The sequence below is a fragment of the Lipotes vexillifer genome, unplaced genomic scaffold (assembly GCF_000442215.2).
Source record: "Lipotes vexillifer unplaced genomic scaffold, Lipotes_vexillifer_v1.1 scaffold476, whole genome shotgun sequence".
In the NCBI taxonomy this organism is placed as follows: domain Eukaryota; kingdom Metazoa; phylum Chordata; class Mammalia; order Artiodactyla; family Lipotidae; genus Lipotes; species Lipotes vexillifer.
Genome location: NW_006791475.1, coordinates 977,314 through 1,005,029, shown reverse-complemented (window position 1 = coordinate 1,005,029; position 27,716 = coordinate 977,314). Strand labels below are relative to the sequence as shown.

The 27,716-nt window shown below is 32.9% G+C and overlaps 1 protein-coding gene across 1 annotated transcript in view; it reads right to left on the bottom strand.

Moving 5' to 3' along the window:
• The window catches only part of CDH9 (cadherin 9), an 81,548-nt gene that overhangs the window by 7,420 nt on the left and 46,412 nt on the right, over window positions 1–27,716 (bottom strand). Inside the window, exons 3-8 of the mRNA XM_007464444.1 lie at window positions 24,018–24,137; window positions 23,259–23,426; window positions 20,932–21,119; window positions 19,758–20,011; window positions 2,610–2,746; window positions 1,990–2,111 (exon numbers count right to left, since the gene is read on the bottom strand). Coding sequence (XP_007464506.1) covers window positions 1,990–2,111; window positions 2,610–2,746; window positions 19,758–20,011; window positions 20,932–21,119; window positions 23,259–23,426; window positions 24,018–24,137 — 989 coding nt within the window. The remainder of the gene's footprint in view (window positions 1–1,989; window positions 2,112–2,609; window positions 2,747–19,757; window positions 20,012–20,931; window positions 21,120–23,258; window positions 23,427–24,017; window positions 24,138–27,716) is intronic.

Here is a 27,716-nt window from a genome sequence, read left to right as displayed (position 1 = left end):
CGAACCCGCGTCTCCTGCATCGGCAGGCGGACTCTCAAGCACTGCGCCACCAGGGAAGCCCTATTATGAGATTTTACATATTGGTAGATAGTATTTAAAATCTAGTGTTGCCCAATAAATGAGCAATTATACACATTTGGTGGAAGTTATTACTAGGTATATAACATATTCTGAGCACTATTTGGAAGCATTGATGAGTATTTATAGACAAAAGTTATTTCTTCTTTGAGGATTTCATCAAAGAAAAATGATTCCAGGTAGTATACAACTATACATGTATTATAATGCTCACTGTAGTGCTGTCTGCTAGAGTAACATTTTGTTGGTAAACCAAATTTCCATTAATAAATGGGTAGTTGAATAAGCTAACTAATGTGTAGCTATGCTCTGAAAAGCAGCAAATTAAAAATAATAATTCATCGAACTGAGAATATGTCCATTACTTGTTACGAAGTGAAAAAAGGAAAACAATTTTTTTTTTTTTTTTTTGCGGTATGTGGGCCTCTCACTGTTGTGGCCTCTCCTGTTGCAGAGCACAGACTCCGACGCGCAGGCTCAGCGGCCATGGCTCATGGGCCTAGCCGCTCCAAGGCATGTGGGATCTTCCCGGACCGGGGCACGAACCCGTGTCCCCTGCATCGGCAGGCGGACTCTCAACCACTGCGCCACCAGGGAAGCCCAGGAAAACAATTTTTAATCCAAATAACTGTGTAATGATTCTTTGCTGGTGAAAAGAAAATAAAAACTTCATTTGTATTTCTGTGTATGTAAGTGGAATGTGGTATGTACCTTTTTCTTAGTCTGCTTGAGCTGCCATAACAAAACACCATATACTGAATGGCTTAAATAGCAGAAATTTATTTTCTCACAATTCTGAAGGTTGGAAGACCGAGATCAGTGTATCAGCATAGTGGGCTTCTAGTGAGAGGTCTCTTCCTGGCTTTCAGACAGCTTCCTTCTTGCTACATCTTCACATAGCCTTTCCTTTGATTGTGTGTATGACAATAGAGGGTGATCTCTCTGGTGTCTCTTCTTTAACGGACACTAATACTGTCAGATCAGAGCCCCACTTTATGACCTCATTTAACCTTAATTCCTTCCTTAGAGACCCCCATCTTCAGATGATACAGCCACGCTGGGGGATAGGGCTTCAACATATGAATTCTGAGGGGGCAGAAATATTCAGTTCATTATAATCTCTACTGGAATAGAAGAAAGACTGTATTTCATTTTATTTTCTATATTAAAAGAACATGATAGAATTATATATGATTCTTACCATCTGCCTACTTTTTCCTCAAGGAAATATCTAAATAACTCGTTAAAATTTCTTTCAATAACATTTATGCAGTTTGTATTTGTAAAATACAGTATTTGTATTTGTAAAATGCTGTATTAGTGTAAAAAATGAACATATTCTGCATTTTCTTAAAATTACTTTAGAGATACCTGAAATATTACTTTATATGAGGACTTTTTAACTCTTGTACACTCTTTTTTATCTCACTAATATTAAAGTTGAAAAATCACAAACAAAATATAACTTGTCTCAAACCAAAATGTCCCGATTGAGCAATCCAAAGTAGCAAAATGTAACCAACAAGACAATTATTATGATTTCCTTTATATTAACACAACAATTTTATTTTCATACTTCATGTTTTATTTAATGTATGTTCATTCTATTCGTGATTATAGCTCAGTATCAATATGATTATGTATCCAGGTAGGAAATTTTTATGTGATATTCATTATGTACCTAGTCTATAAATTAAAGCATATATTATAATTTTTCCTATTATATCATGGATTATAAAATATTTAAAAAATCATCTTTTTAAGATTATTGTGATTTTTTTGGTAAGGAGAGATAAACAAGTGACAAGGAAGACTGGCAATAGTTTGCATGAAAAAAATGTGCAAGTAAATTAATGTAGTGTCATCTGCCTTTGTGAAGATAAAATTTTTTTTAAGTTTATAATAACTTACCTGCCCAGGTTTTGCATTTTCACAGACAAATGTTTCATAGTACATGGCAAATTCTGGAGCATGGTCATTTATATCCAGAATTCTGATGAAAACAGGAATGCGGCTACTTTGTTTTGAGTTATCTGCAATGAGAACATGTGTAAGATTTCAGTCTCATTTACAGAGTAGTAGTGATATTGTTTGCCCCGTTTGTAACTTAGCAACAGATCATTTCTGGGGTGTTCACTTCTTGATTGGATTGCTGATGGATACCTCAGCTTTCTTACACGGTTCAGATGAAGAGCATGATAGAAAGAGGAGAATATAATTGAGAGTGAATATTATTTGTAAGAGATAATTTTCTTAGACTGATTAATTATTTTTATGAGGTTAGATTATATTTTTATCCTACAGTGAGATGTAAAAGAAAATCAAGTTTAAAATGAAGTGAATATTTGATAATCATTAAAATAATTTAAAAATCCAACACACTCTAAATCATTTCTCTCAGCTCTTGCTGATAGAATTAATTCAGCAAGAGTGGAAATTCATTCCACTCAAGTAAAAGAGTCTACTTAATGCTATTATTTTACTATTTTGGTGAAAAATAATGTGTTCAGGTGGATGTATTTCAAACTTACTTATCTCTGTGGCTGTAATGGTGATGTTATGCCAAGGGGTTGACTCCCGGTCAAGAGGCTTCAGAGTGAAAATAGAACCATTTTCTGAGTGAATACTGAAAATCCGGTCCATATCCGAATGCCGATCAACAGAGTATCTAGCAGAAAAGAGACTCATAACTCCAGGCATTGTTTTAAAATTATTAATTCATCTACCATTTCTTAAAGTTATAGGCAGTTCACATGATGGTCTGATAAATATGACAAGTAAAATACCGATAATTTTCTTGAATTTTTATTTAATATAATTGTCATTTAGATAATTGATGTAGTTGGCTGTTTTCATTATTACTATTCTATGATATGTGTACTTCAGAGTCCTTAGTTATACTCATGAATCCTTGTGGCAGCTTTTAAGTGAGTTTTTAATCGTCACTTGATTAGTTTATCCTATCATAGACCTATTGCAGTGCTTGAGACATATTAAAGTCATATTAAAGTTGATAGAGTCAATTGCATTGGACAAATTGAAATTATGTTGAAAATAACACATAAAAACATGTGTCCACAGAGTCCTTATAAGTGAATATGCAGAGGCTGTTGTAAAATACATGGCTCTTGAATGGTTCTCTATTCAAAGATCATTTCAGCTGAATCAAAGGTCTTCCTCCAATCTCTCCCTTTAGCCTTTTCCAAATAAAAACTGAAATGACAAAGAACCACAGATGTACTAGCTACCATTTTTGCATGTTTGAGATTTCTGCTGCTGAGTGTTTAATTGAGCCATGTAGGAATCTAAGTGTGTCTCAAACATTAATGTTCATATGAATCACATGGGGATCTTGGTAAAAACAGACTCTTATTCAGTAAGTCTAGTGTGGGAACTGTTATTCTGCATTTCTAAAAAACTCTTAGGTGAATCCCATGTTGTAAAGTTCATAGATAAGGCTTTGTATAGCAAGGTTAAGACCGTGGGATAAACTGGTTAGAATAAGGACAGTCAAAGGAGCAACAATGACAAGAGAACTAACAGACTAATCAGCATCTGGTGGCATCCTCATTTTTCTAGGTTTCTATTTAAGACACTTAGCAAATGAACTCCCTTTTAATCTGGTGAATTAGGGAATTAACAACTCCCATTATAAATCTGTAATATATCCACTATCAGGCACTGACTTTGACAAAAAATAGACATTTAGGTTTCTAAACATTGTGAAACATTGGCAATTTTAAAAATATTGGATAAAAATACATTTATCTAAATTCAATGATTTCTTTGGGTTATTTTAATAAAGAACATGTGACTTAGTCCATTATTATAAGGACTGTGCTTAACTTAAGGGATCCATTAGTAAACTCAGATTTCAGAAATTTTAACAACTTAATATAGTATATGATGGTGCTTACCTAATTTACTTTCTGCTAAATTTTGTAAAATTATTGCTTCAAACTCAAAAATACTGCTTCAAAGTGAGTATTTGGGCATGTGGAAAATATACATATTATATGTATATATATTAGATTTCATCTCAAAGGTAAAATAGCTAAAATCTTAGCATATAGTTGGTCTCAGATTTCTTCCTGTACCTCATTCCCAAAATATGAAACCAGGACAGTCACCTTGTTATCCTTTGGAAGTGTTGTGCAGTGTACAATAGAGCTACATGGAAATGGTAGTATTCCCTTATTTTTGCAATAATTATGATTAATTTTTCTACATGGTTGCTATAAAAAGAATTTGGGGATTTAGGGAAAAAAAACTCATGTGACATATGGTCGCTGCCCAAGAGTAACTATCCTTCTGGGGTGGGAAATCCTAAGTAAATAGAGAAAAATTTTAAACCTAAATATAAAAATAATTATATAAAAATGCATAGTAGTGTATATATTTCCTAGAAGCAAAAGTTACGTTGAGTTTTAACTAAGCATTCATTGTCAGACAAGGATCTGAGATAGTTCTTATTTTTTAAAATACTCATTAATGTACTAAGATCAAGAATAAAAGTCATATGAAATTTTCTCTTTTTAATTTTTATTGCTTAAATAGTGCTAAGACAAAAGATAATAGAGTGTTTCCTATGTCTAGGTTTCAATCTTCCTACAATTTAGCTCCTGATGTGGCCTGAGAAACGTTGGAACATTTAAACGTTAAACATTGCAACATTTAAAAAATGTTTTTTTTCCTGAAGTACTTACACCAAATTCTGCTTATGAATACAAACAATCCTAAAAGGAACACAAAGAAAGCAAATAAAAGAGCATAACCACACAACCACATCTATGTGTTGAATGAATCTCAATTCATAATATTCACCTGTATATATTTATCTCCGTTGTTGGAAAGGTCAATAGTTAACTATTATCTGCTTATCGCTGAATAGATCTTGGATTCCTTCGTATCACTTGCATCAAAGATCAGAAGTAAAATAAAAATCGCTTTTTACCCATTGCTACATGCCCTAGAGATTAGCATGGAGATTTCTATGATTGAGGAGTAGTTAACAATTCTAACATTATACAAATCTAGCTTTGACTCACTTTGAGCTTATGTGGGATCAAAATAGGTCTGTGTTTCTGGCTGCCCTACTCTTAGGTTCAACCTGGAAAAGCACTGTTTTCAAGTTAATAATTCATGAAGGAGAGTCACTTTGATGATTTATAAATAGTTCACTTTAACATTAACACTGCAAACTTCCAGATCTGTATTTATAAATTTGCCCCACTGCAAATGATGTCTTTCAGTTTCTCAAAGCCCAGAGATAGTTTTCATCTATTTAGCAGCCAGTGCTCTGTTTTCAACACAGAATAGGATGTTCTGGTTTACCTATTAATAATAAGTACACTGGATTACAACAAATGACCAAAAAGAGGCTGATAAACACATAACGCGAGACAAAACTGTCTCTATGTCCCAGCAGATGGCTTATTAAAACAATACTTCATTGATCTCATTATATTGAATTTATAACAATAAGTTTTAAAAAAGATCATTGGCATAATTTTTTGAATGAATACGTTTTACAGAAACAGGAGCCAATCACATAGGCAGCAAAAATAACAAGGTAAAAAGATCACAAGTGAACTGACACCATGGAAGCTGAACTTTGGTTCTAGTTTGTTTTTTAAGCTCTACGATTAAGAATTAAACACATAGCAGATCCCTGTATTTTCACCTACTACAAAAAAACATGTAAATTAAATTACACCAGAACAAATCAGTAATATGTAGGAATACATCAAAGATAGTATTCCGTTTCCTTTCCTGAATTCCAGGTACATCTTCCACTAAGTCAGTATAATTAGGCTATGAGTTTGCTCATTCCTTTCCAGCTACTGCTTTCCGGAAATGTGTTTTCTAGCTACAAACTATGAAACCTTCCTTGAGAATGGCTACACTGCTTCAACAAATAGTTCAAACCTTTATTTTTTTCCAAATATTATTGACATGATTTTAAAATTACTATTATTTTACTCTCTGTAATAAAATCAAGCAAATATTAAAGAAGTACTGGTATATATGAAGGCACTTATTCCAGTTTATGGTGGAATCATGTACATTTTATGGTGACATAACTAAATTTCTCACCAGCAAGTTTGTTTGTATTTACTTCTCTATTTGACTGCGGTAGAACTGATTTCTTCTAAAATTCGTTGAACCTTTAAATATGTTGAGCATAAAATTGGTATGAAATGAGACAACATGTTCTTTCAGAACCTATAAAGCTATAATCAACCCTATAACTTAGGAAATCCATAATTACTAATGAGGTGAAGTGGAGCTGACAACAGCTGCTAATTGTAACCATAATCTTACGTTGCAAGTGGCAGATGTATTTCAGAAAATATGTTTGATGAACAGATTTACTGGTGGGTGAGAATTACTTCCCAAACTTTCCCTGGAAAATGTTCCATGATGTTTATCATAGCCTATTTCTGCTCTGGGGATCAGTCATCCTTCTAAATGCTATCAGAGCAAACGAAAGAGTTAAATATTATAATGTTGTCTCCTTGTTGAATTATTGCTGTTTTTTCACACTATAATTGAATATCTAAAGCTTTTTTTGCATACATTTTTATGCTAACAGGAATCAGTCTAATGCTATATTTTCAGGCATGGCCTTATATTTTGTCAGACTTGACAGTATAATTTTAGGAACATAATTTCAGATTCATTTGTTCTCCAAATATTTTTCTTCCCTTTGTCATAATTCTTGAGATTTTACAGGTAAAACTACTGCTCATTGTTTTTTTAAGACTTGAGTACCCTATAAAAAGTAAATATTTCTGGAAGAGCTATGGACTTAAAAGGGTATCAGCCACTTTTATATACCATAAAGCAAGGTTGCAAGTTTTACTATCAGTCTCTGATCAAGAAGTTTTTCTCCTAAAATTGTATCATGAGGAGATTATCAGATATATATCTCCAGACAATCTAAATTTTCATCAGTGATGCATTACCTACATGATAGTATGTTATCTATACAATAGAAGTTTATCAAGAACTGTAATGACATTAGCAAATATTCACAATTAGTAAAATACATAAACCCATATATATTATATAAGCTCTACTTAATTAAAAAATAGATTGATAAACTGTTTAAAAGATGAAGTACTTGATGGAAGTAGAATAAATAGCACTGGAGTATCTACTGAGGGGAGAATTATAGATGTCTTATTTGCTACAAAATTACCTATGCAATCCATTTTTTCTAAAATGAATGGCTACAATTATATTATCAAAAACATGTTCAAAATGATATTTTGAATGTCCTCTTCAAATATAAAATGACAGGGGCTGGATTTACCCACCCCTCACACACACACCCTGCCAAAACCCACTAAAATCCAAATAAAAAATATATATGAAACAATTATTATTATTATTATTATTATTTTATTATTTTTTTTTTTTTGCGGTACGCGGGCCTCTCACTGTTGTGGCCTCTCCCGTTGCGGAGCACAGGCTCCGGACACGCAGGCTCAGCGGCCATGGCTCACGGGCCCAGCTGCTCCGCGGCATGTGGGGTCTTCCCGGACCAGGGCACGAACCCTTGTCTCCTGCATTGGCAGGTGGACTCTCAACCACTGCGCCACCAGGGAAGCCCGAAACAATTATTTTTGAAGCATTAGATGCCAGGAGACAGAGAGGGTAATTCCTGAGAAAAGAGGAAGAAATGATGTGATCCTCAAAACTGGCTGCTGCCTGGGAGGGTTTCTAAACAATAATGCAGGAAGTGGGAGCCCAGATGGAGCCTGTCAATCCCTTGAATTCAGGAGATAATGCTGAGAGTCCAGGGAGACCAAGGTGGGTAGAATTTGATGGGCAGAGGACTTCATAGGATAGAGCTTCACAGAGAGAGAGCCACAGAAATATTAAGAGGATCCTGCTCAACTCTTCAGCTGAGTGCTAATCAGAACATGCATGAGAGCAGATAAAATGAAGCCATAGATGTAACCAATTATAAGGGCCAGAGGGAGCACAATTGAACTGGCATGTGTCTGGAAATAATCCCCATCAGCCTAAGTAGAAAACTCATAACTCATGGGGCTTTGGTAGAATTTCAGAAATGTCTTACTTGATTTATGGGGCAAAATTAGATCTAGACAAAGGGCTGCTAAAGCAAGGGCCAAAAGGTTTAAGCTGTTTCAAGTAACTTAGCCACACATCTGAACACAGATCAATAGTATTTATAGAAATGAAAAGCTATCATACAGTTAACACAGCATAAACACAATATTTGTCAGGCAATCAAAAATCACAGGTAAGCAAAAATGGGAAATGTGACTGCAAAGAAAAATCTGTCAATTGAAACTAACCCAGAAATGACACAGTTGACAGAATTAGCTGACAGTGGTATTTAAAAAGTTATTTAAAATGCATTCTCTATATTTAACTAGAGGAAACGTTAAGGAAATAATATAGATAACTAGATATAGATATATGTCTTCCATGGAACTTCTAGAGGAGAAACTACAGTCTGTGAGTTGAAAATTATACTCTGATGGAATTAAAGCAGGTTAGATATTGCATGAAAAAAAATAGTAAACTTGAAGATGAATGGGAAATATTTAAAATGATTAAGGTGTGGGGATTAAAAATTAGAGCACCAGTGAGCTGTGTTGCACTTTCAAGACACCTAACATAATTAAATGATCTAAAAGAGAGGAGGGTAGGGTAAAATTATTGAATAAACAGTGGTTGAAAAGTTTCCCAAGTTTGAGAAAAGTCATAAACTCACAGATCCAAGAAGCTTAATAAACTTCAAGTACAAAATATATGAAGCATGTTATAGAAAATCACATCATAATCAAGTTGCTTAAAACCAGTGACAAAATTTAAATGCATACTAAGGAACAACTAAGTTACAAAGAGAAAAATAAACATAAAGGCAGTGAAAAATCTTTACTATAGAGCTAGAAAAAATAAATAAAGCTACCCTCAATCTAAAATTCTATACCCAGCAAAAAAAAAAAAAAGAAATGAAAGAGTGATAACATAAAAAAGGAAATAAAAAGGAATGCAAAATAAAATACAGTATTAATCCAAAGAAAGCAGAAAATAAGAAAGATGAAACAAAGATTGAGCAATAAGAAAACAAATAGCAAGATGATAAATTAAACTTAATAGTATCAATAGTCACATTAAATATACATGGTCTAAATATCACAATTAAAAGAAACAGAATGTTACATTGTGCAATAAAGCAAAACACAGCTATATGATTCTATAAGGAACGTATTTTAAATACAAAAGCAGAAATAGACTAACAGCCTCATACTTAATAATGAAAAACTAATTTCTTCATAAGACAAGGAAGAAGGGAAGGACTTATCTTCTTATCACTTCTGTTTAGCATTGTCCTGGACGTTCTTGCCAGTGCAATAAAGCAACAAAAAATATAAAATATGTTCTTGATATGTAGACATAAAACCACAAAACATGGCTGAAAAAACCCTCCATGAGTGGAGAAATGCACATTGTATATGGATTAATATATTCAGTATCATTAAGTTATTATCAATTCTGCCTGCATTGATCAATGGACTCAACACAATCCCAATGAAAATTTCAGGAGACTCTTTTATAGCACTTGATATATGACAATGTAAAGGGCCTAGAATTACCAAGCAACTTCAGGTAGAAAAAAAAAAGTTAAATGATGAATACTACCTAATGTAAAGACTTTTTTAATAAATCTGTACAACAGTGTGCCATTTTTGTAAACGTAGATAAATATATAATTGGAATAGAAGAGAGAGTCCAGAGTTAGTTTCATACTTATATAAACAATTGAGTTTTGACAAATGTACAAAGTTTATTCAGTGAAAAGTATAGTCTTTTCAACCAATGGTGCAGGAAACATTGCATTTCCAATGTAAACTAACCATATACAAAAAAGAAGAAAAAAACTTTGATCCATAACTCACACCATATAAAAATTAACTTGAAATGAATCATAGATATACATATGACTAAAAGCAATAAATCTCCTACATGAAAAAAAATAGAATGAGAATTTTGAGATTAGGCAGATGCTTCCTATATAAGACACTAAAAGCTTCATCCATAAATTTAAAAGTTAATAAACTGGATTTTATTAAAACTGAGAATTTTTGCTTTTTGAAAGTCACTTTAAGGAAATGGATATACAATCCACTGACTTGGGGAGAATATATTTGCAAATCATATATCTGATAAAGGACTTGTATCCAGTGTGTGTGTGTCTGTGGGTTTGGGTGTGTGTGTGTGTGTCTTCAAATCAGTAACAAAGACATAACCCAGTAAAATTTAGGCAAATTTTGAATAGACACTTCATCAAAAAACATATATTGGTGACATATAAACATATGAAAAAAATGCTCAAATCATTAGCCATAAAGGTAATGGAGATATTATTATACATCTATTAGAAAGGCTAAAATTAAAATAGTTGACAGTACCAAGGGTTGGTGAGGATGTAGAGAAATTGGAACCATCACACATGCTGATAGGAATGAAAAATTGTATAACCATTTTAAAAGTTAGTCATATAACCACCACATGTTCCAATCATAATCCTCCTAGATATTTACTCTAGAAAAGTGAACACATGTAACTATACAAATACTGATACACAAATATTTGTATGTGTACTTATATACAAATGTGTATAAATGTATTATAATATCCAAGTATTTGGATATCAAATATCAAAAACTTAAAATATCAATGAATAAGTGAACAGATAAGCAAATTGTGGTATTTCCACACTTTGGAATACTATTCAGCAATTAGAAAATTAAACTATTAATGCACACAACAATATGGAAAATCTCAAGATAGTTATGCTAAATGAAAGAAGTTGGACAGAAGAGAATAAATACTGTATGATTTCATTTGTATAAAGTCAAGAAAATCCAATCAAATTTAATCTATATTGCCATAAAGTAGTTCAGTGTTTGCCTGGGAACAGGGTTTGGTTCCAGGATGTTTGGGAGGGAAGTATTAGGAATTAGGAATTAGGGGAATTAGGAAACTTTGGGGGAAGATTTTGGGGATATTTTAATAGGTGTACTAACATGCTCCACCCACCAGTGGGCTGGCACTTGCCCTGGGACCAGCCTCATCAACCAGTGGGCAGGCACAATCCCCAGGACCCCCTGGGCCCCATCCCTACTCCCCAGAAGGCTGGCACCAACTCTGGGGCCCCTGGCCCTGAAACCAGAGACTCCAAGACCCAGCTCTGCCACTAGTGCCCAGAACTAGCCACAGTACCCAACATTACCCACTCGTGGGCAGACACCAGTCCAGGGATCCCCTGGGACCTGGCCCTGTCCAACAACAGGCTGACATGAAATTCAGGATCCCTGGCCCCACAATCACCAGTCACCAACTCTGCCCACCTGTGGGCCAGTAATAGTCCCGGGATCTCTGGGACCACAGAGCCAGCTACCATATCACCCTGCCCCTTGAGACCCAGCAGCCTGCAGCCTCCACACAAGGCAGGGCGGGTAACCAACTAGATCTGGGGCCAGCCACTCCTACCAGACCATCTGTAATACTCAATCTGCCTCAACAGAAGAACCATGCAGGCCACCCCAGAGGATATAGCTCTGGTGACCAGAGGGGAGTGCACTGCTGGGGCACATGGGACATCTACTACAAAAGGTCACTTCCAGGGTCAGGAAATGTAACCAACCTACCAAATACATAGAAATAAAAACAGCAAATTAGGCAAAATGAGGTGACAGAACAATACGTTACAAATGAAGGAACAAGATAATACCCCACAAGAAGGAGTAAGTGAAGTGGAGAGAAGCAGTCAACACAATAAAGAGTTCAAGGTAATGATCATAAAAATGTTCAAAGAACTTGGGAGACGATTGGATGAACAAAGTGACAAGTTAGAAGATTTTAACAGAGTTAAGAAAATATAAAGAAGAACCAAAATACATGAGGAATACAATAACAAAATATAGACTAGAATGAATCAACAGATTAGATGATACAGAAGAACAGATCAGCAAGCTGAAAGAAGACAGAGTAGTGGAAATCACTGAAGCTGAACAGCAAAAAGAAAAAAAAAATAATAAAAATAAAGGAGGACAACTTAAGAGACCTGTAGTACAACATTAAGCATACTAAGATTCACATTTTGGGGTCCAGAAGGAGAAGAGAGAGAAAGGGGCAGAGAACATATTTGAAGACATTATAGCAGAAAACTTCGCTAACCTGAGAAAGGGAACAGGCATTCAAGCCAAGAAGCAGAGTCCAAAACAGGATCACCCCAAAGAGGACCACACCAAGATATATTGTAACTAAATTATAAAAATTAAAGAGAGAATATTAAAAGCAGCAAGGAAAAAGCCACAAATTATGTACAAGGGAATTCCCATAAGGCTATCAGTCAACTTTTCAGCAGTTACTACACAGGCCAGAAGGGAGTGACACAATATATTTAAAGTGATGAAAAGGGAAAAACCTACAAGCAATAATACTCTTCTGGGCAAGGTTTCATTCAGTTTTGATGGAGATATCAAAAGTTTTACAGACAAGCCAAAACTAAAGAGTTCAGCACCACCAAACCAAATTTAAAGAAAAAGGATTTATCTGAGTAAAAAAGAAAAGCAGAACTAGAAATAGAAAATTACAAAAGGAAAAATCTCATTTGTAAAGATAAGTATACAGTAAAGGTGGTAAATCAACGATGTATGAAGCTAGTAGGAAGGTTAAAAGACCAAAGTGGTAAAATCATCTATATGTATAATAAATAACTAAGCGATACACAAAACAAAAAGATGTAAAATATGATGTCAAAACAGTAAATGTGGAGTGGGGCTGGGGAGTAAAAATGCAGGGTTGTTAAAGTTTGAGTTTAAGAGATCTGAAACTTAAAATAATCATATGTATATGGATGGCTATATATAAACCTCATGGTAGCAACCTCACGGTAACTCTCAACAAACAAAAGTTCAGGACCAGATGTCTTCACAGATGAATTCTACAAAACATTTATAGAAGAGTTATTACCTATCCTTCTCAAATTATTCCAAAAAGTTAAAGAAGAATGAATAATTGCAAACTCATACCAAGAGGCCAGCATCATCCTGATACCACTCAAACATTTATAGCAGATACATACATGCAAATGAGAAAGGAATCCAAGCAAAACACTAAAGGCAGCCATCAAATCAAAAGGGAGAAGAGAAAAAGAAGAAGAAAGGAACAAAAAAGAACTATAAAACCACCCCTAAACAATTAACAAAATGGCAGTAGGCACTTACCTATCAACAATTACTTTAAATGTAAACAGACTAAGTGAATAAAACATAATGACCCAAAACCTTTGGGATAGCAAAAACAGGTCTAATAGGGAAGTTTATAGCAAGAAAAGCCTATCTCAGAAACAAGAAAAACCTCAAAGAAACAACCTAACTTTACATCTAAAGGAACTAGGAAAAGAAGGAAAAATAAAATCCAAAGTTAGTAGAAGGAAAGCAGTTATAAAGATAAGAGCAGGAATAAATGAAATAGAGAACAAAAGAAAAGAAAACAAAAAACACAATAGGAAAGATCAATAAAACTAGGAGCTGGTTCTTGGTAAAGATAAACAAAATTGGTAAACTTTTAGCCAGACTCTTTAAGAAGAAAGAGAGGGCCCAAATTAACAAAATCAGAAATGAAAAAAGAGAAGTTACAACCTACACCACAGAAATACAAAGGATCATAAGAGATTACTATGAACAATTATACACCAAGAAAATGGACAACCTAGAAGAAATGGACAAATTCTTAGAAATGTGCAACCTCCTGATTGAACCAGGAAGAAATAGAAAATTATTATTTTATTACCAGTAATAAAATTGAATCAGTAATTAAAAAAAATATTCCCAACAAACAAAAATCCAGATATTTTCCCAGATGAATGCTACCAAACATTTATAGAAGAGTTAACACCAGGCTCTCAAACTATATTCCAAAAAATTAAAAAGGAATGAATGCTTCCAAACTCATACTAAGGGGTCAGCATCATCCTGATACCAAAACCAGAAGAAGATAACACAAAAAATTTACAAGCCTATACCACTGATGAACAAAGATGCAAGACTCCATAACAAAATGTTAGCAAAATGAATTCAACAATACATTAAAAGGTTCATACCCCATGATCAAATGGGGTTTATCCCAGGGAAGAAAGGATGGTTCAGTATTTGCAAATCAATGTGATATACCACATTAACAAATTGAAGAATAAAAATCATATGATCTTTCAATAGATGCAGAAAAAGCTTTTGACAAAATTCAACATTCATTTATATAAGAAAAAAAACTCTCCACAAAGTGGGTTTAGATGGAATATACCTCAACATAATAAAGGCCATATATTACAAGCCCACAGCTAAAATCATACTCAGTGTTTAAAAGCTGAAAGAGTTTCTCTAAAATCAGTAACAAGACCTGGATACACACTTTCACCACTTTTATTCAACATAGTTTTGGAAGTCCTAGCCACAGCAGTCAGACAAGAAAAAGAAATAAAATTCATCCAAATTAGAAAGGAAGAATAAAGACTGTCACTGTTTGCAGATGACATGATACTACACTTAGAAAATCCTAAAGATGCCACCAAAAAAATACTAGAACTCATCAATAATTTGGTAAAGTTGGAAGATACAAAATTATTGATAATATACAGAAATTTGTTGTATTTCTAGACACTAAAAATGAACTATCAGAAAGAGAAATTAAGAAAACAATACCATTTACAATCACATCAAAAAGAATAAAATACATAGGAATAAATCTAAAGAGGTTAAGGACCTGTACTTGCTAAACTATGCAACACTGATGAAAGAAATTGAAGAATACACAAACAGATGGAAAGATATACCATGTTCATGGATTGTAAGAATCAGTTTTGTGTATAATGTATATAAAATATCCATATTCCCTAAGGCAAGCTACAGAATCAATACAATCCCTATCAAAATACCAAAGTGATTTCTCACAGAACTAGAACAAATATTCTAAAATTTGTATGAAACACGAAAGACCCTGAATAGCCAAAACAATCTTGAGAAAGAAGAACGAAGCTGAAGGTATCATGAGCTCTGATTTCAAACTATACTACAAAGCTGTAGTAATCAAAACAGTATGGTACTCGTACAAAAACAGACGCATAAATCATTGAAACAGAATAGAGAGCCCAGAAGTGAACCTGCACTTACATGGGCAATTAATCTACCACAAAGGAGGCAAAAATATACATTGGAGAAAAGATAGTCCCTTCAATGAGTGGTTGTGGGAAAACTGGACAGATACATGTAGAAGAATCAAACGGGACTACTTTTTCACACCATGCATAAAAATAAATTCAAAATGGATTAAAGACTTAAATGTAAGAACTGCAACCGTAAAAGTTCTAAAAGAAAACATAAGCAATAAGCTCTTTGACATTGGTCTTAGTAATATTTTTTGGATATATCTACTCAAGCAAGGGAAACAAAAGCAAAAATAAATAAATGGGACTTAATCAAACTAAAAAGTTTTTGACCAGTGAAAGAAATAATCAGCAAAATGAAATGGCTGCCTACTGAATGGAAGAAGATATTTGCAAATGATAGATCCAATAAGTGGTTAATAGCCAAAATATACAAAAACCAACCTGTTTAAAAAATGGGCAGAGGTTTTGATTAGACATGTTTTCAAAGACATGTAGATGGTGAACAGGCACATGAAAAGATGCTCAACATCATTCATCATCAGGGAAATGCAAATCAAAACCACAGTGAGATAACACCTCGCAACTGTCATAATGCTATTATCAAAAAACAACAAACAACGAAGGTTGACAGGATGTGTACAAAAGGGAACTCTCATGCACTGTTGGTGGGAATATAAATTGGTGCAGCCAATATGGAAAACAGTGTGGAGATTCACCAAAACTATTAAAACCAAACTACCATATGATCCAGCAATTCCACCTGGGTATTTATCCAAAGAAAAAGAAAACACTCATTAGAAAAGATATATGCACCCCTACATTTATTGCAGCATTATTTACAATATCCAAGATATGGAAGCAAGTGCCCAGTGATAAATGAATGGATAAAGAAGATGTGGTATATATGCATATATACACAATGGAATATTACTTAGCCATCAAAAGAATGAAATTATGCCATTTGTGACAGCATGGATGGATCTAGAGTAAATAAAATAAGTCAGACAGAGAAAGACACATACTGTATGATTTCGCTTGTACGTGAAATGAAAAAAGAAAAACAAATGATCAAACATAACAAAACAGAAACAGTTATAGATACAGAGAGCAGATAATTTCCAGAGGGGAAGGTATAGGGGAGGAAAGAAATAGGTGAGGGAGATTAAGAGGTACAAACTTCTACTTGGCAAATAAATGAGCCATAGGTATGAAATGTATAGTGTGGGGAATATAGTTAATAACTGTGTAATACCTTTGTAAGGTGGCAGATGGTAGCTAGACTTATCATGGTGATCATTTTGAAATTATAGACATTTTGAATTACTATGTTGCTCAACAGGAAAAAACATAGTGTTGTAAGAAAATTATACTTCAGAACAAACTCATAAAGATCATATTTGTGGTTACCAGAGGTGGGGCTAGGTGGAGGGAGAATTGGATGAAGGCAGCCAAAAGGTACAAATTTTCAGTTATATGTAAGTACTAGTGATATTGATATAATATACAACATGATAAATATAATTAACACTGCTGTATGTTATATATAGGTGTTGTTAAAGAGTAAATCCTAACTGTTCTCTTCAGAAGGAAAAAAAAATTCCGTTTCTTTAACTTTGTATCTATATGAGATGATAAATGCTCACTAAACTTATTGCGTTAATCATTTCATGATGTATGCACATCAAATCGTTATGCTGTACACCTTAAACTTTTACCGTGCTATATGTCAATTATATCTCAATAAAACTGGAAGGAAAAAAAAGAAATGTCCTATTGTGGGAAATGGAAAAAATGATGAAAAACTAGACCAAATTCTGAGGGACAAAAGCCATATTTTGCTTTTTGTATAATTTTGTCCTTGAGGCTTTGCTTTGTACCACTGAGGTCGGTCAAAGCAGTTTATGAATGTGAAACAATATTAATTCTCTAATTAATAATTTGGTCAGTAAGAAAGCAGAATATATCTGCTAAAGATATATTGGCTGTGCATTCAGATCATAGGTAGTTTGAACCTCAGTCTGCTAATTATTTGTTCAGTGTCCTTAGTAAAGTTCCTTAAACTCTTTGCATCTCAATTTATGTTTTTTTAAAATGTAGGTGTATATGTCAATGCCAAACTGCCAATCTATCCCTCCCCCTCCCCCTTCCCCCCTGTTTAACCATAAGTTCGTTCTCTAAGTCTGTGAGCCTGACTACTGTATTTAAAATTAGATAATCAATAAGGACCTACTGTACAGCACAGGAAACTCGGCTGAGTGTTCTGTAATAACCAAAATGGGAAAAGAATTTGAAAAAATAATAGATACATAAATATGTCTAACTGAATCACTTTGCTGTGCAACTGAAACTAACACAACATTGTTAATCAACTTTGCTCCAATATAAAATAAAACTTTTAAAAAATGTAGGTGATAACAGTTGTACTCACCTTATAATGTGATGAGGTTTAAATGATCTAATAAATATAAAGCTCTTTGGATAGTTTCCAGCTCATAGTAAGGGCTCAATAAATGATAACAATTATTTTATAGAGGAAAGGATAGGCAAAATATTTGTCTCATGTCATGAATCTGGTGCCACAATTGAAGTAGAAAAGACATTGACTACTATTTTTTGAAAATTGCAAAATCTATCAAGAACAGATACTTACTGAGCATTTACAGCTATTGGTATGGACATTCCCTTATCCATTTTTAATATAAGTGGTGATTTATTTCTATTGCAATATTGCAAAGAACACACACAAAAAATGCACATATAAGAGTTGCCAAAACCAATCAGCCACACTCAATTTCAGTAAAAAATAAATAAACATTTTGGATATAAAAATGCTGGAACATATGTGTAGACCACTGGAAAATTAGATTACTTATTCATTTCATTTTAGGAGTTTTGTTTTATATAATATGAAAATTTTAAATTAATCCATTTTATGTATGCTGATACAAAAGTGTCAGTAAAATAATCTTTTATGCATTGGTATCATTATAAGTCATGTTTTAAAATTAATTAACAATATACTAAATATATAATTTAAACCTGAACATTTATTTAAAAGAGAAAGTTAAGTCAATTCTATTCTAATTAACCTAAAACTAACCAAATATTTCAAGCTAAACTCTGAGTACTAATTACAGATTAAAATTTCACAAACTTTTATTTTAAAAATATATTAATTGACCAAGAAATTAAATATAAATTAGGGCATATTTAGTGCAACAAACGTTGCTTTGTAAATTAACATGAATAGTTATTACATCTTAAACTAAATTTAATACTTATATACTTAGTATTGTGCTCACTGATTTTCTATGTGATGGTATGACATGAATTCCAGGAAATCTGGGCATTCCCAATAAATATTTAACCATTTATTTTCCTTAATTAAAAATTAAGTTTGATCAAAAAATTATTGAAATATAGTTTATTTACTACAATATTGTGTTAGTTTTAGGTATACAGCAAAATGATTCAGTTATATATACATATAAATATATATATTCTTTTTTTTACATTCCCTTCCATTACAGGTTATTACAAGATATTTAGTACAGTTCCATATGCTATACAGTCGGTCCTTGTTGGATAAAAAATTAAATTTTAAACAAAGCATAATTTTAGGTATTTTACTAGCCACACATTAACAGACAATATATTATTTGTCTGTCTCTTTTGTCTTCATCAACATACCTACCCATCTTCATCCACCCATCCTATTCATCCATTTATGTCACAACTATATTTATATTCTCCTGAAGCATAGTTTCTGGCATATTTGAAAACTTTTAAATGGTTAATACAATATTCAAATTTTGGGAAAGTATTACACTATTCTGCAGTATACTATACCAATTTTTAATAGTTTTACTGTTCTCAAATATCATTACTCGTTTTACCAATTCTCTGTTTTATTAATAGAATATAATTGATATTTTGCTTCTCAAAAATTTTGATGTAAAATGTGCCTAGGGACTATTTTCAAAAGACGTTTTTCATCAGTTTTCAAGGTATCTCTTAAGCTTTTCTAGAAGAACTTCTTTTCTAATGTATTTGTTTAGATATCTTATTATTTGAACTATGATTTATCAAAGAAGGGCAATGAGACAAGAATTACATCAATAACTAAGGGATTAGAATCATGGACACTGGAGCCAGACAGCCTGAACCTCAAACCCAGCTTTGCCAGTGACTAATTATTTGGCAAGTTATTTAAATGATCGGTACCTTAGTCTTATCATCTACAGAAAGATATAATAATAGGAGCTACCTTGTAATATGTGATAAGAGTCAAATGAAATATATCCAGAGCACTTAGAAGACAGCCCAGCTAAAAGTTTGTGCTATGGAAGTGTTTGGTTGCATTACTGTACTTGATCATACATGGTACATTTTTTTTTCACACAGCTTATAAACAGTGAGGTTATCATTTTTCTTCAAACTTAAGTTTTCTCAAAATACGTACTTTATTAAATTGTTCATGGCATCTGGGTCATATGCTGTAACCTGTCCAATGATGCTGCCTTCCTTTACATCTTCATCTACTTCTATCAAGTAAAAAATTTTACTGAACACAGGAGGCTCATCCATATCTTCCACAGATATTTTGACCACAGCTGTGTCTTTGAAAGGTCCCAGGTACAGGAATCGTGGATCAGGGTGAGTGTTACTTGCATCCACTTTTAAAGTGTACAGCATTTTGTTTTCATAATCTAAATTCTGAAGTTAAATAAAATAAGAAAAAATTAGTATAATATAGCAGACATAAAAATGGAAGACAATTTTGAAATTTAAAACCACCTCTCTTAATAGTCCCAGTAATTCTGGTTAAATAACTTTCCCAGTTATTGCTTCATGGGTATAACAAATAAATTAGGAAATTTTTTTTGCCTTACACATTTATAAGGAGTAATTCAATATAATAGTATACACATTAAGATTGATTCACACTTAGTAATGCATTTTACATTTTGGTAGTCACAGGTAAATGAAGTATTATCTAGTAAATACATATGCTATTTATTACTATATTATTATTATTAAAGTTATAAAAATTTTAAATCAGTAGAAACATAAAATTGAGATTTAACAAACCATTCACATAAGTTGCTTCCTTAAGTCCTACAGTTCTAAAACTGTTTTAAAAAGAAAAAAAAATTAATCTGACCACTGTGGGAAAAAAGATGTGAATGAAAGCAGGGAAATTAGGGTGATATAAAGTAATCAGTATTTATCTTGATTATTCTGTGTAACGCTTTATAATCTCCACTGCTTTAAAAATCAAGCATCTTCAGGCTTCATCTAATTTTATAAACCATCACACTTAACAATTTAAATATTTTAAACAGTGAATGAAATAATACCATGGAGAAATATAAAACAAAGACTTTTGAGAGTATCTAATCCTTGTTTGATTGTTGTCTGCTATAAGCACAAGCTGTTGAGGTTTTATATCAGTTTTTAAGTGTCAATGATAAAGATGCTTAATTTATTTGAAGTGAAATCGCAACTATTCCCACTTATATCAAGGATAGAAGCATGTAAAGGATGGGAAAAATAAATCCTAGGCTTTTCTTCCTTGAAAAGCAAAAATAAACTATAAAGCACTCAATGAGGAAATGAAGACAGCAAGAAGAAACCTGTTTGACAGTTATAATCCCTTCCTGTGTATCCTTGTCAGTGATGACATCAAACATGTCTGCTCCGTCTCCTTCAGCAATGCTGTATTCCATCTCAGCATTTTCCCCCACATCAGGGTCATTGGCTTTTATCCTTCCAAGATGAGTTCCAAGAGGTACAGACTCAGGCGAATAAAATTGATACATACCTGAAAATTAAATCAAAGCTGTTTCATCTTTAGATAACAAAAATCTTTCATTTCCTCTGCCTTTTTTGCTTAAATAAATTAATTTCAAATTATGAGAGTTTTTCATCATATTGAATTGTAAGCCATCAAAAATTATAGATTTATTAAGTTAGAAAAATAATTTATACAGGCAGAGTACTCTCATTTTGTAAATGAGAAATATATGTTCCAGAAAGATTAAGTGAATGTCTCAAGGTTATTTAGATAATAGATGGTAGTCCTGATATTAAAATCCAGAACTTTTGACTTAAGAGGGCAAGGACAACAATTATTTACTGCTTATCTGAAGCATTCAACATTGTCATTACACATCTTTACTTATACTAAATGATTTAGAACATGCATTATTCTTATATTCTAACTCAGGGATAGAAAAAAAGAAATCCACACACAGCAAGTTCTTTCTTTCTTTTTTTTTTGCTTGTTAATGTCTTTAAGTGGGATATGAACGTTTCTGTCTCCTGCAGTTTCAGCCATTACATTGTCCTGTTCATGAAAGCATTTTAGTTTGTGAGGATTTATTTAAGAGATGATAGGAAAATATCACAAAAAATGTTAATGAAAGTTAGAAATGTTTTTAAACATTTAATATATGTTGAAATCTATATAAGGCCAAAGGCCCTCTATGTTAATGTATTTAATTCTAACATTAGTCCTTATAGAATGAAGGCAAGTGTATTATCCTCAGATAAGGCTCAAGGAAATCATCCTTTAAAGCTGAGAAAAGCAGAAGGCAAAACTAAGTCTCCCCGACTTCAAAGTCTGTTCTCTTTCCAATTTGCTGGGTGGTTAAGAAGAGGGACTTCTAAATCCAACTGCCCTGGATTTGAAGTTTCATCACTAGGCAAGTTAGTTAAATTCTCTAACCCTTAATTTACACATCTATAAAATAGAGATGATGGTAGCTATTAACTCATAGGTTTGTTATGAAGATTCCATGAAATGATGTCTTTAACATGCTTAGCCCAGTTCTTAGCTCAAGAACATTTTTACTATTACTATTAGAGTTCCAAACCTTCTGCTGAGATTATAATAGATCATAAAATTATAGAGTGGTAAGTCATCTGAGAATTCATCACATCATACTTTTTCAGTTTACGTTTAAGGAACCTGAATGCAAAGTTTAGATTTATGTTAATTAGTCTTATTATTCATATTTTCAGCAAAGTTTATTTTTTAATATTTATCATTTGTATATGTCCACCATCTAGAGCTGTATCATCAAGTATTTCAGATTTGATTAGCTTGGAAAAAATGCTTTACTGTATTGGAATCAATGTTATAAATTGAAATTTCAGGGCCCTTAACAGAACATTTCAAGATAGGACTTGTTATAATTTTATTTGCTGCAACATAGAAATATTTTCAGCAGAGAATTAGTCTGTTTTTGTAGGACCTCATGGCTTGCAAAGAATCCATGGTTTAACATAGAAATCGTGACAACTGAAAGGCTATTAACTGATTTAATCATCACAAGTAGGTAACAGATACCAGAAAACTCTAACATGTCTCAGATGCCATCACAACCAAGTTATTTCATGAGACTATGGGCCGATAAGAAAGAAAAATGTGGCCAATTAAACTAACTTGCATGGATTTTAATATAGTATCTGATTTCAGAGATGTTAAAACATCAACAAACCTGTGTTTTAGAATTGATTAAATAAGGGATTATAATTCTTACATACAAACAAGAGAACTGAGGCAAGACAAGTGATAGACATGGGATTTGCAGCCTGGTGGTCAGACTTGAGAGTCCACGCTCATAACCAGGAAATAGATAAGAAAAAGAACTAGATGATCATAGGAAATGTTGGGAAAGGTAGTCCGGAAAATTTTATAACTCTTCAAAAGGTAGAAGAAGATAATTAAATTTGCCAAAAAGAACCTCATTTCCTTGTTTTCTCCATTACCTACTCAATGATGAAATGATCCTAGTCACTGTTAATTAATTGTGGGAAATTGTGATATTCTGTGGGAGGAGGGGTTGTGGATTCATCTTTATCCATAAACTAGTAGTGAAACTACTAGTAAAAGTATTAAACTGTTCATAGTGTGTTTGAGAAACTTTCCACATGGTATCACTGAAACCTCTCTTACTCTGGGGAAATCGAGGAGGATTGTTGTTGACGTCTGTCAGAGTGATGTTCACTGTGGTGGTTCCAGAAAGGCCTCCCATCTGGCCACCCATGTCTTTGGCTTGTATAACCACTTGGTACTGCTCTCTATTTTCTCTGCTCATGTCTGGTAATGCAGTTTTTATTATGCCTTTTGGAAAAAATAGACAAATATTTTTCAGTTCAGTCACTGTGTTTTAAAATTAAGCCATGCAAGATCCATTTTACAGACATTAATCAGAACAAACAGATGATAAGATGTCAGTGTACCTAGATAAGTCTTTCAATCCATACGTAACCAAGTTAACATAATTCACGCAACAAAAAAATTCTTCCATGGGCTATTGTTCAGGAAAAAATTTTTGCTAGATCAATTTAATTATCGTTTTGACTAGAAAAACTAACTTTAGTCAGAAGTCTTTAGATGAATAAGCTTAATTTTGATGATTGTCACATTTTTTTTGGTTTTGAGTATTTCCTAAGACATGTAATGTGTTGAATCTCTGTGAAATTTTGTATTTAATGTAATAAATTTAAACTCAATAAATACTAGTCTAAAGGGCTAAGGATTCAAATCTTTTTAAATAATAGGAATTCTGCTTCTGTATCCATGGAATAACTATCAATATAAGGAATAAATAAAAACATGATACTTTATAGTTTTTTAAATATAGAAAATCTATAAATGTGCATCCAGATGTATTGCATAATGAGAAAGAGACCAAGTATTAGATGTTGTTACCTGATTCTGGGTCCACTGAAAAATATGGTTGTCCTTGCAATATGCTGTAGACCACTTTGGCACTATTTCCATAGTTGGCATCATCTGCATCTGTTGCAGTCACTTGTATAACAGATGTACCTACATGAATCCCCACCGAAACACAGACTAAGTACTTAGAAATTTGAAGCTATCTTAATGAAACCATATTACTGGGAATGTGGTATGTTAAACCATGGTACATGTTTCAAGAAATTTGTTTAAATTATGCTGCTAAAAATCACTTATCTTTCATTTTTTAAAATTTAAATACTCCTTAATAATATTGTTACTATTATTGAGCTATCTAAAAAAGTCAAAAGCAAAATTTATCATAAAGATGAATATGCACTAATTGGTTGAAAATACTGTGACAGCAAACAATTTTTCACTGAATACAGTGCACATACAATTTTCAATTAATACATTTATTGCTAACTGGAACTGTGAATTCAAAGATAAATCCAACATTGAAAGCACTCCTGCTGCTTTTTATTCTGATAAATTAACTAAATAATGTAAATTGAAAACACAGGGGCCCTGTTTTTATCAAGACACAAAAGGTAAAATTGCCAAAATTTTTGGTATGCAAGATATATATGATTATTGTGTCTGTGCCTCTCATTGTAATGTAGTTAACATAGTCATATATAATTATACCTATTGATATGCTGTGTATTACTTGCTACACATATGTAGATCAGCAGATATACCCCTCCAGAGTTAAGAAAGTGTATAATTGTCTCACATGCAATACTATAATTTACCAATACTCTCAGTTTAATTTTATTTTACAAAAATTAAATTATTTTCTCTTAACTTTGTCACATATAATTATGTTTTAAAAGATAAAAGAGCTTTAAAGGAGCTAGTTTTAGGAGCTAAAGGTAATGTAATATATTGATTGACCTTTCTTATATTTTCTAGAACTCTATAAAGATTCAAGGCATGATTCTAAAACTACCATTAACTAAAGCCTACCATGTATTCCTTGAGCAAAATGAGTTTGTAGGACATTTTCTAGTATATTACACACAATTTTTCAAAATGTTGACTCTGATACTTACATAGATTTTTAAATTCTTTAGAAAAAGTGAGTTCCACGTTGGCTCTGTAACCTACTTTAACATACAGCATACATTACACACGCATAGCTTGTCTAATTGAGTTGTAGTGAATGTTTCTCAAAATTTGCATATATTTGCTTATGCAGATTCTAGAAATTAATATATTGAACATTAAGATTAAACTAACAGCTTTATTTTCCATCAGTATATTTGAATATATGAATTTAGGAAGTATTTTTATGTTTTCTCAAAATTAATTAGTGTAAGATGAGAACTTGAGCTCTTCCTCTTGAAGCCTCTGTTTCCTCAGCTGCAGTGGAATTGATATGTCCTGTGAGAGGACACAGTACAATTTACTCAGTCAGTCCCGGGTGTACCATTTTATCATTTAAAAAACATCCACTTGTGTCCCAGTTAGACCAAAGCAGAAATCATAAAGAGATTTCCATCCCACAATAATGTTCAAATGTTCAACTAGAGTGGTTTTCAGATTTATATTTATTTTTATAGAACCCTATGTGAACATATGTTAGATTAATAATTGTTTTCATACTTGAGGGTTATTTGAAATATGAATTATTAAGCATAACCAAGATGCTAAATGCAAGTAGTTAATTCATTGATTTCATGACATTTCTTTTGCTACCAGACTCATTTTTCTTTGGCTGTGGCTATCATTTCATAATGCACACAGGTAAAAACACACCTTTATCCTTTTTTGATACTTTTAATAATATTTTTGTTGTTAAATTTGGTTTTGATCATTTGCTCTTTATCATGGGTATATGATCTTTGAACCTACCTGAAAATACTTGGCCTAAAAATAATAAAGAAATTAAAGAATGGAAATCAATCCTATAATGTGGCTAAAATGCTACAAATACCCATATAAAATACTGTTCCCCCTCTCAGAATCATGGTAATAATTAGAATGTTGTTAAACACTAATAAACACTGGTAGCATATCACTGATACGTTATTTATAATAGCAAAATGAGAAAAAGAAAAATATGTAGTGTGTTGAACTCTAGGGAATGGCTAGATTTTTCCATAAATATAAGGACATTTTACAGTTCATACTATTTAGTAATAAAATCAGATAGAAAATGGTTTATGTGTTTTGTACTAATTTTATAAATATTTGCTTATAAAGACAGAATAAAAGGAAATACACCGCTTTGATTTTTATATCCCTCTAAATTTTCTGAGCTATATATGCTTCATTTATTCTCAAATAATTTAAAAGAAGTATTTACTTTTTTTTTTTTTTTTTTTGCTGTACGCGGGCCTCTCACTGTTGTGGCCTCTCCTATTGCGGAGCACAGGCTCCGGATGCGCAGGCTCAGCGGCCATGGCTCACGGGCCTAGCCGCTCTGCGGCATGTGGGATCTTCCCGGACTGGGGCACGAACCCGTGTCCCCTGCATCGGCAGGCGGACTCTCAGCCACTGCACCACCAGGGAGGCCCAGTATTTACTTTTTTATTAAACAAATATTAAGTAAAATATAGTGAAGCCTGAATGACAAATTTATGTCATTTGTTATATGTAGGTTTTGTGTGATGTAAACTCTCCAAAGGAAAGGTCTATGTCTGCTTTTGTTCAACATTTTATCTCTAAAGCCCAGCAGAGTTTCTAGTTCAAAGTCATAACAAGATCTAACATTTACAAATTGCTTAACGTAGACTAGGCAGAGTTCTCAGCAGTTGATTTGTATTATTATTTTATCCTCATGATAAACATGGGATGCCTTGGAGCCTTGGAACATATAGAGGTTGCTCATGATTACACAGCTAGTAGGTGATAGGATGGAATTCGATCTAGCCAGTATGAAGAAGCTTCATTCTACATACTGTATTAAATGGCCTGTCTAGACATATGATTAGACACATATTTGAATCTACAGGCAGTGTACCTCTAAGAAAGGGCCTAGTTTAGGACATGAAGCATTCAATGACGAGTTACTTGTGTGATCTGTGAAAAACTACAGATAGATTCCTTGTTGGGCAGACAGTGTGGGAGGGGAACTGGATCAGTTTTTGAGGGACCTACCCAGTCAATGAAAAACCTCCAAAATTGCACAATAGGAATTTGCCTTGAGGGAGATTAATGCACGCAAATATAGAAAAATAATAGATAATCTTTAATCAAAGTATAATGACCACAAAAAATGGAAAACATGAAATGTAGGAATCTGCTACAAATACCTAATTCAAAGTGTATCTCATTTTCTTTCACTATATATCCTCATGTATCATCCAGATTAAGTGTTCTGATCAGAATATGCTAATGTGTTTCAGATTTAAAGAGTTCATTGGAGTCATTTGATTTTAACTACCAGTAAAAGGGATGGGGAGGCACATGTCTGAACCAAAATGAAATATGGTGTATTTGATAGAAAGAAGCAGAGGCAGAGGGAAAAAACAAGGAGAGGATTTGGTGAGACAGAAAAAGAAAAGACAAATATATTAAGACAAAAATAATCACATAGTGGGGGACAGTATAAAGGAGAACATTGGACTACAGTGTTGGAAAGAAGGATAAAATGAGAATAAAGAATTTTTATATTTTATTCCATTAGACTTCATTTACCCTCAGTTAATAATAGTAGTTTTT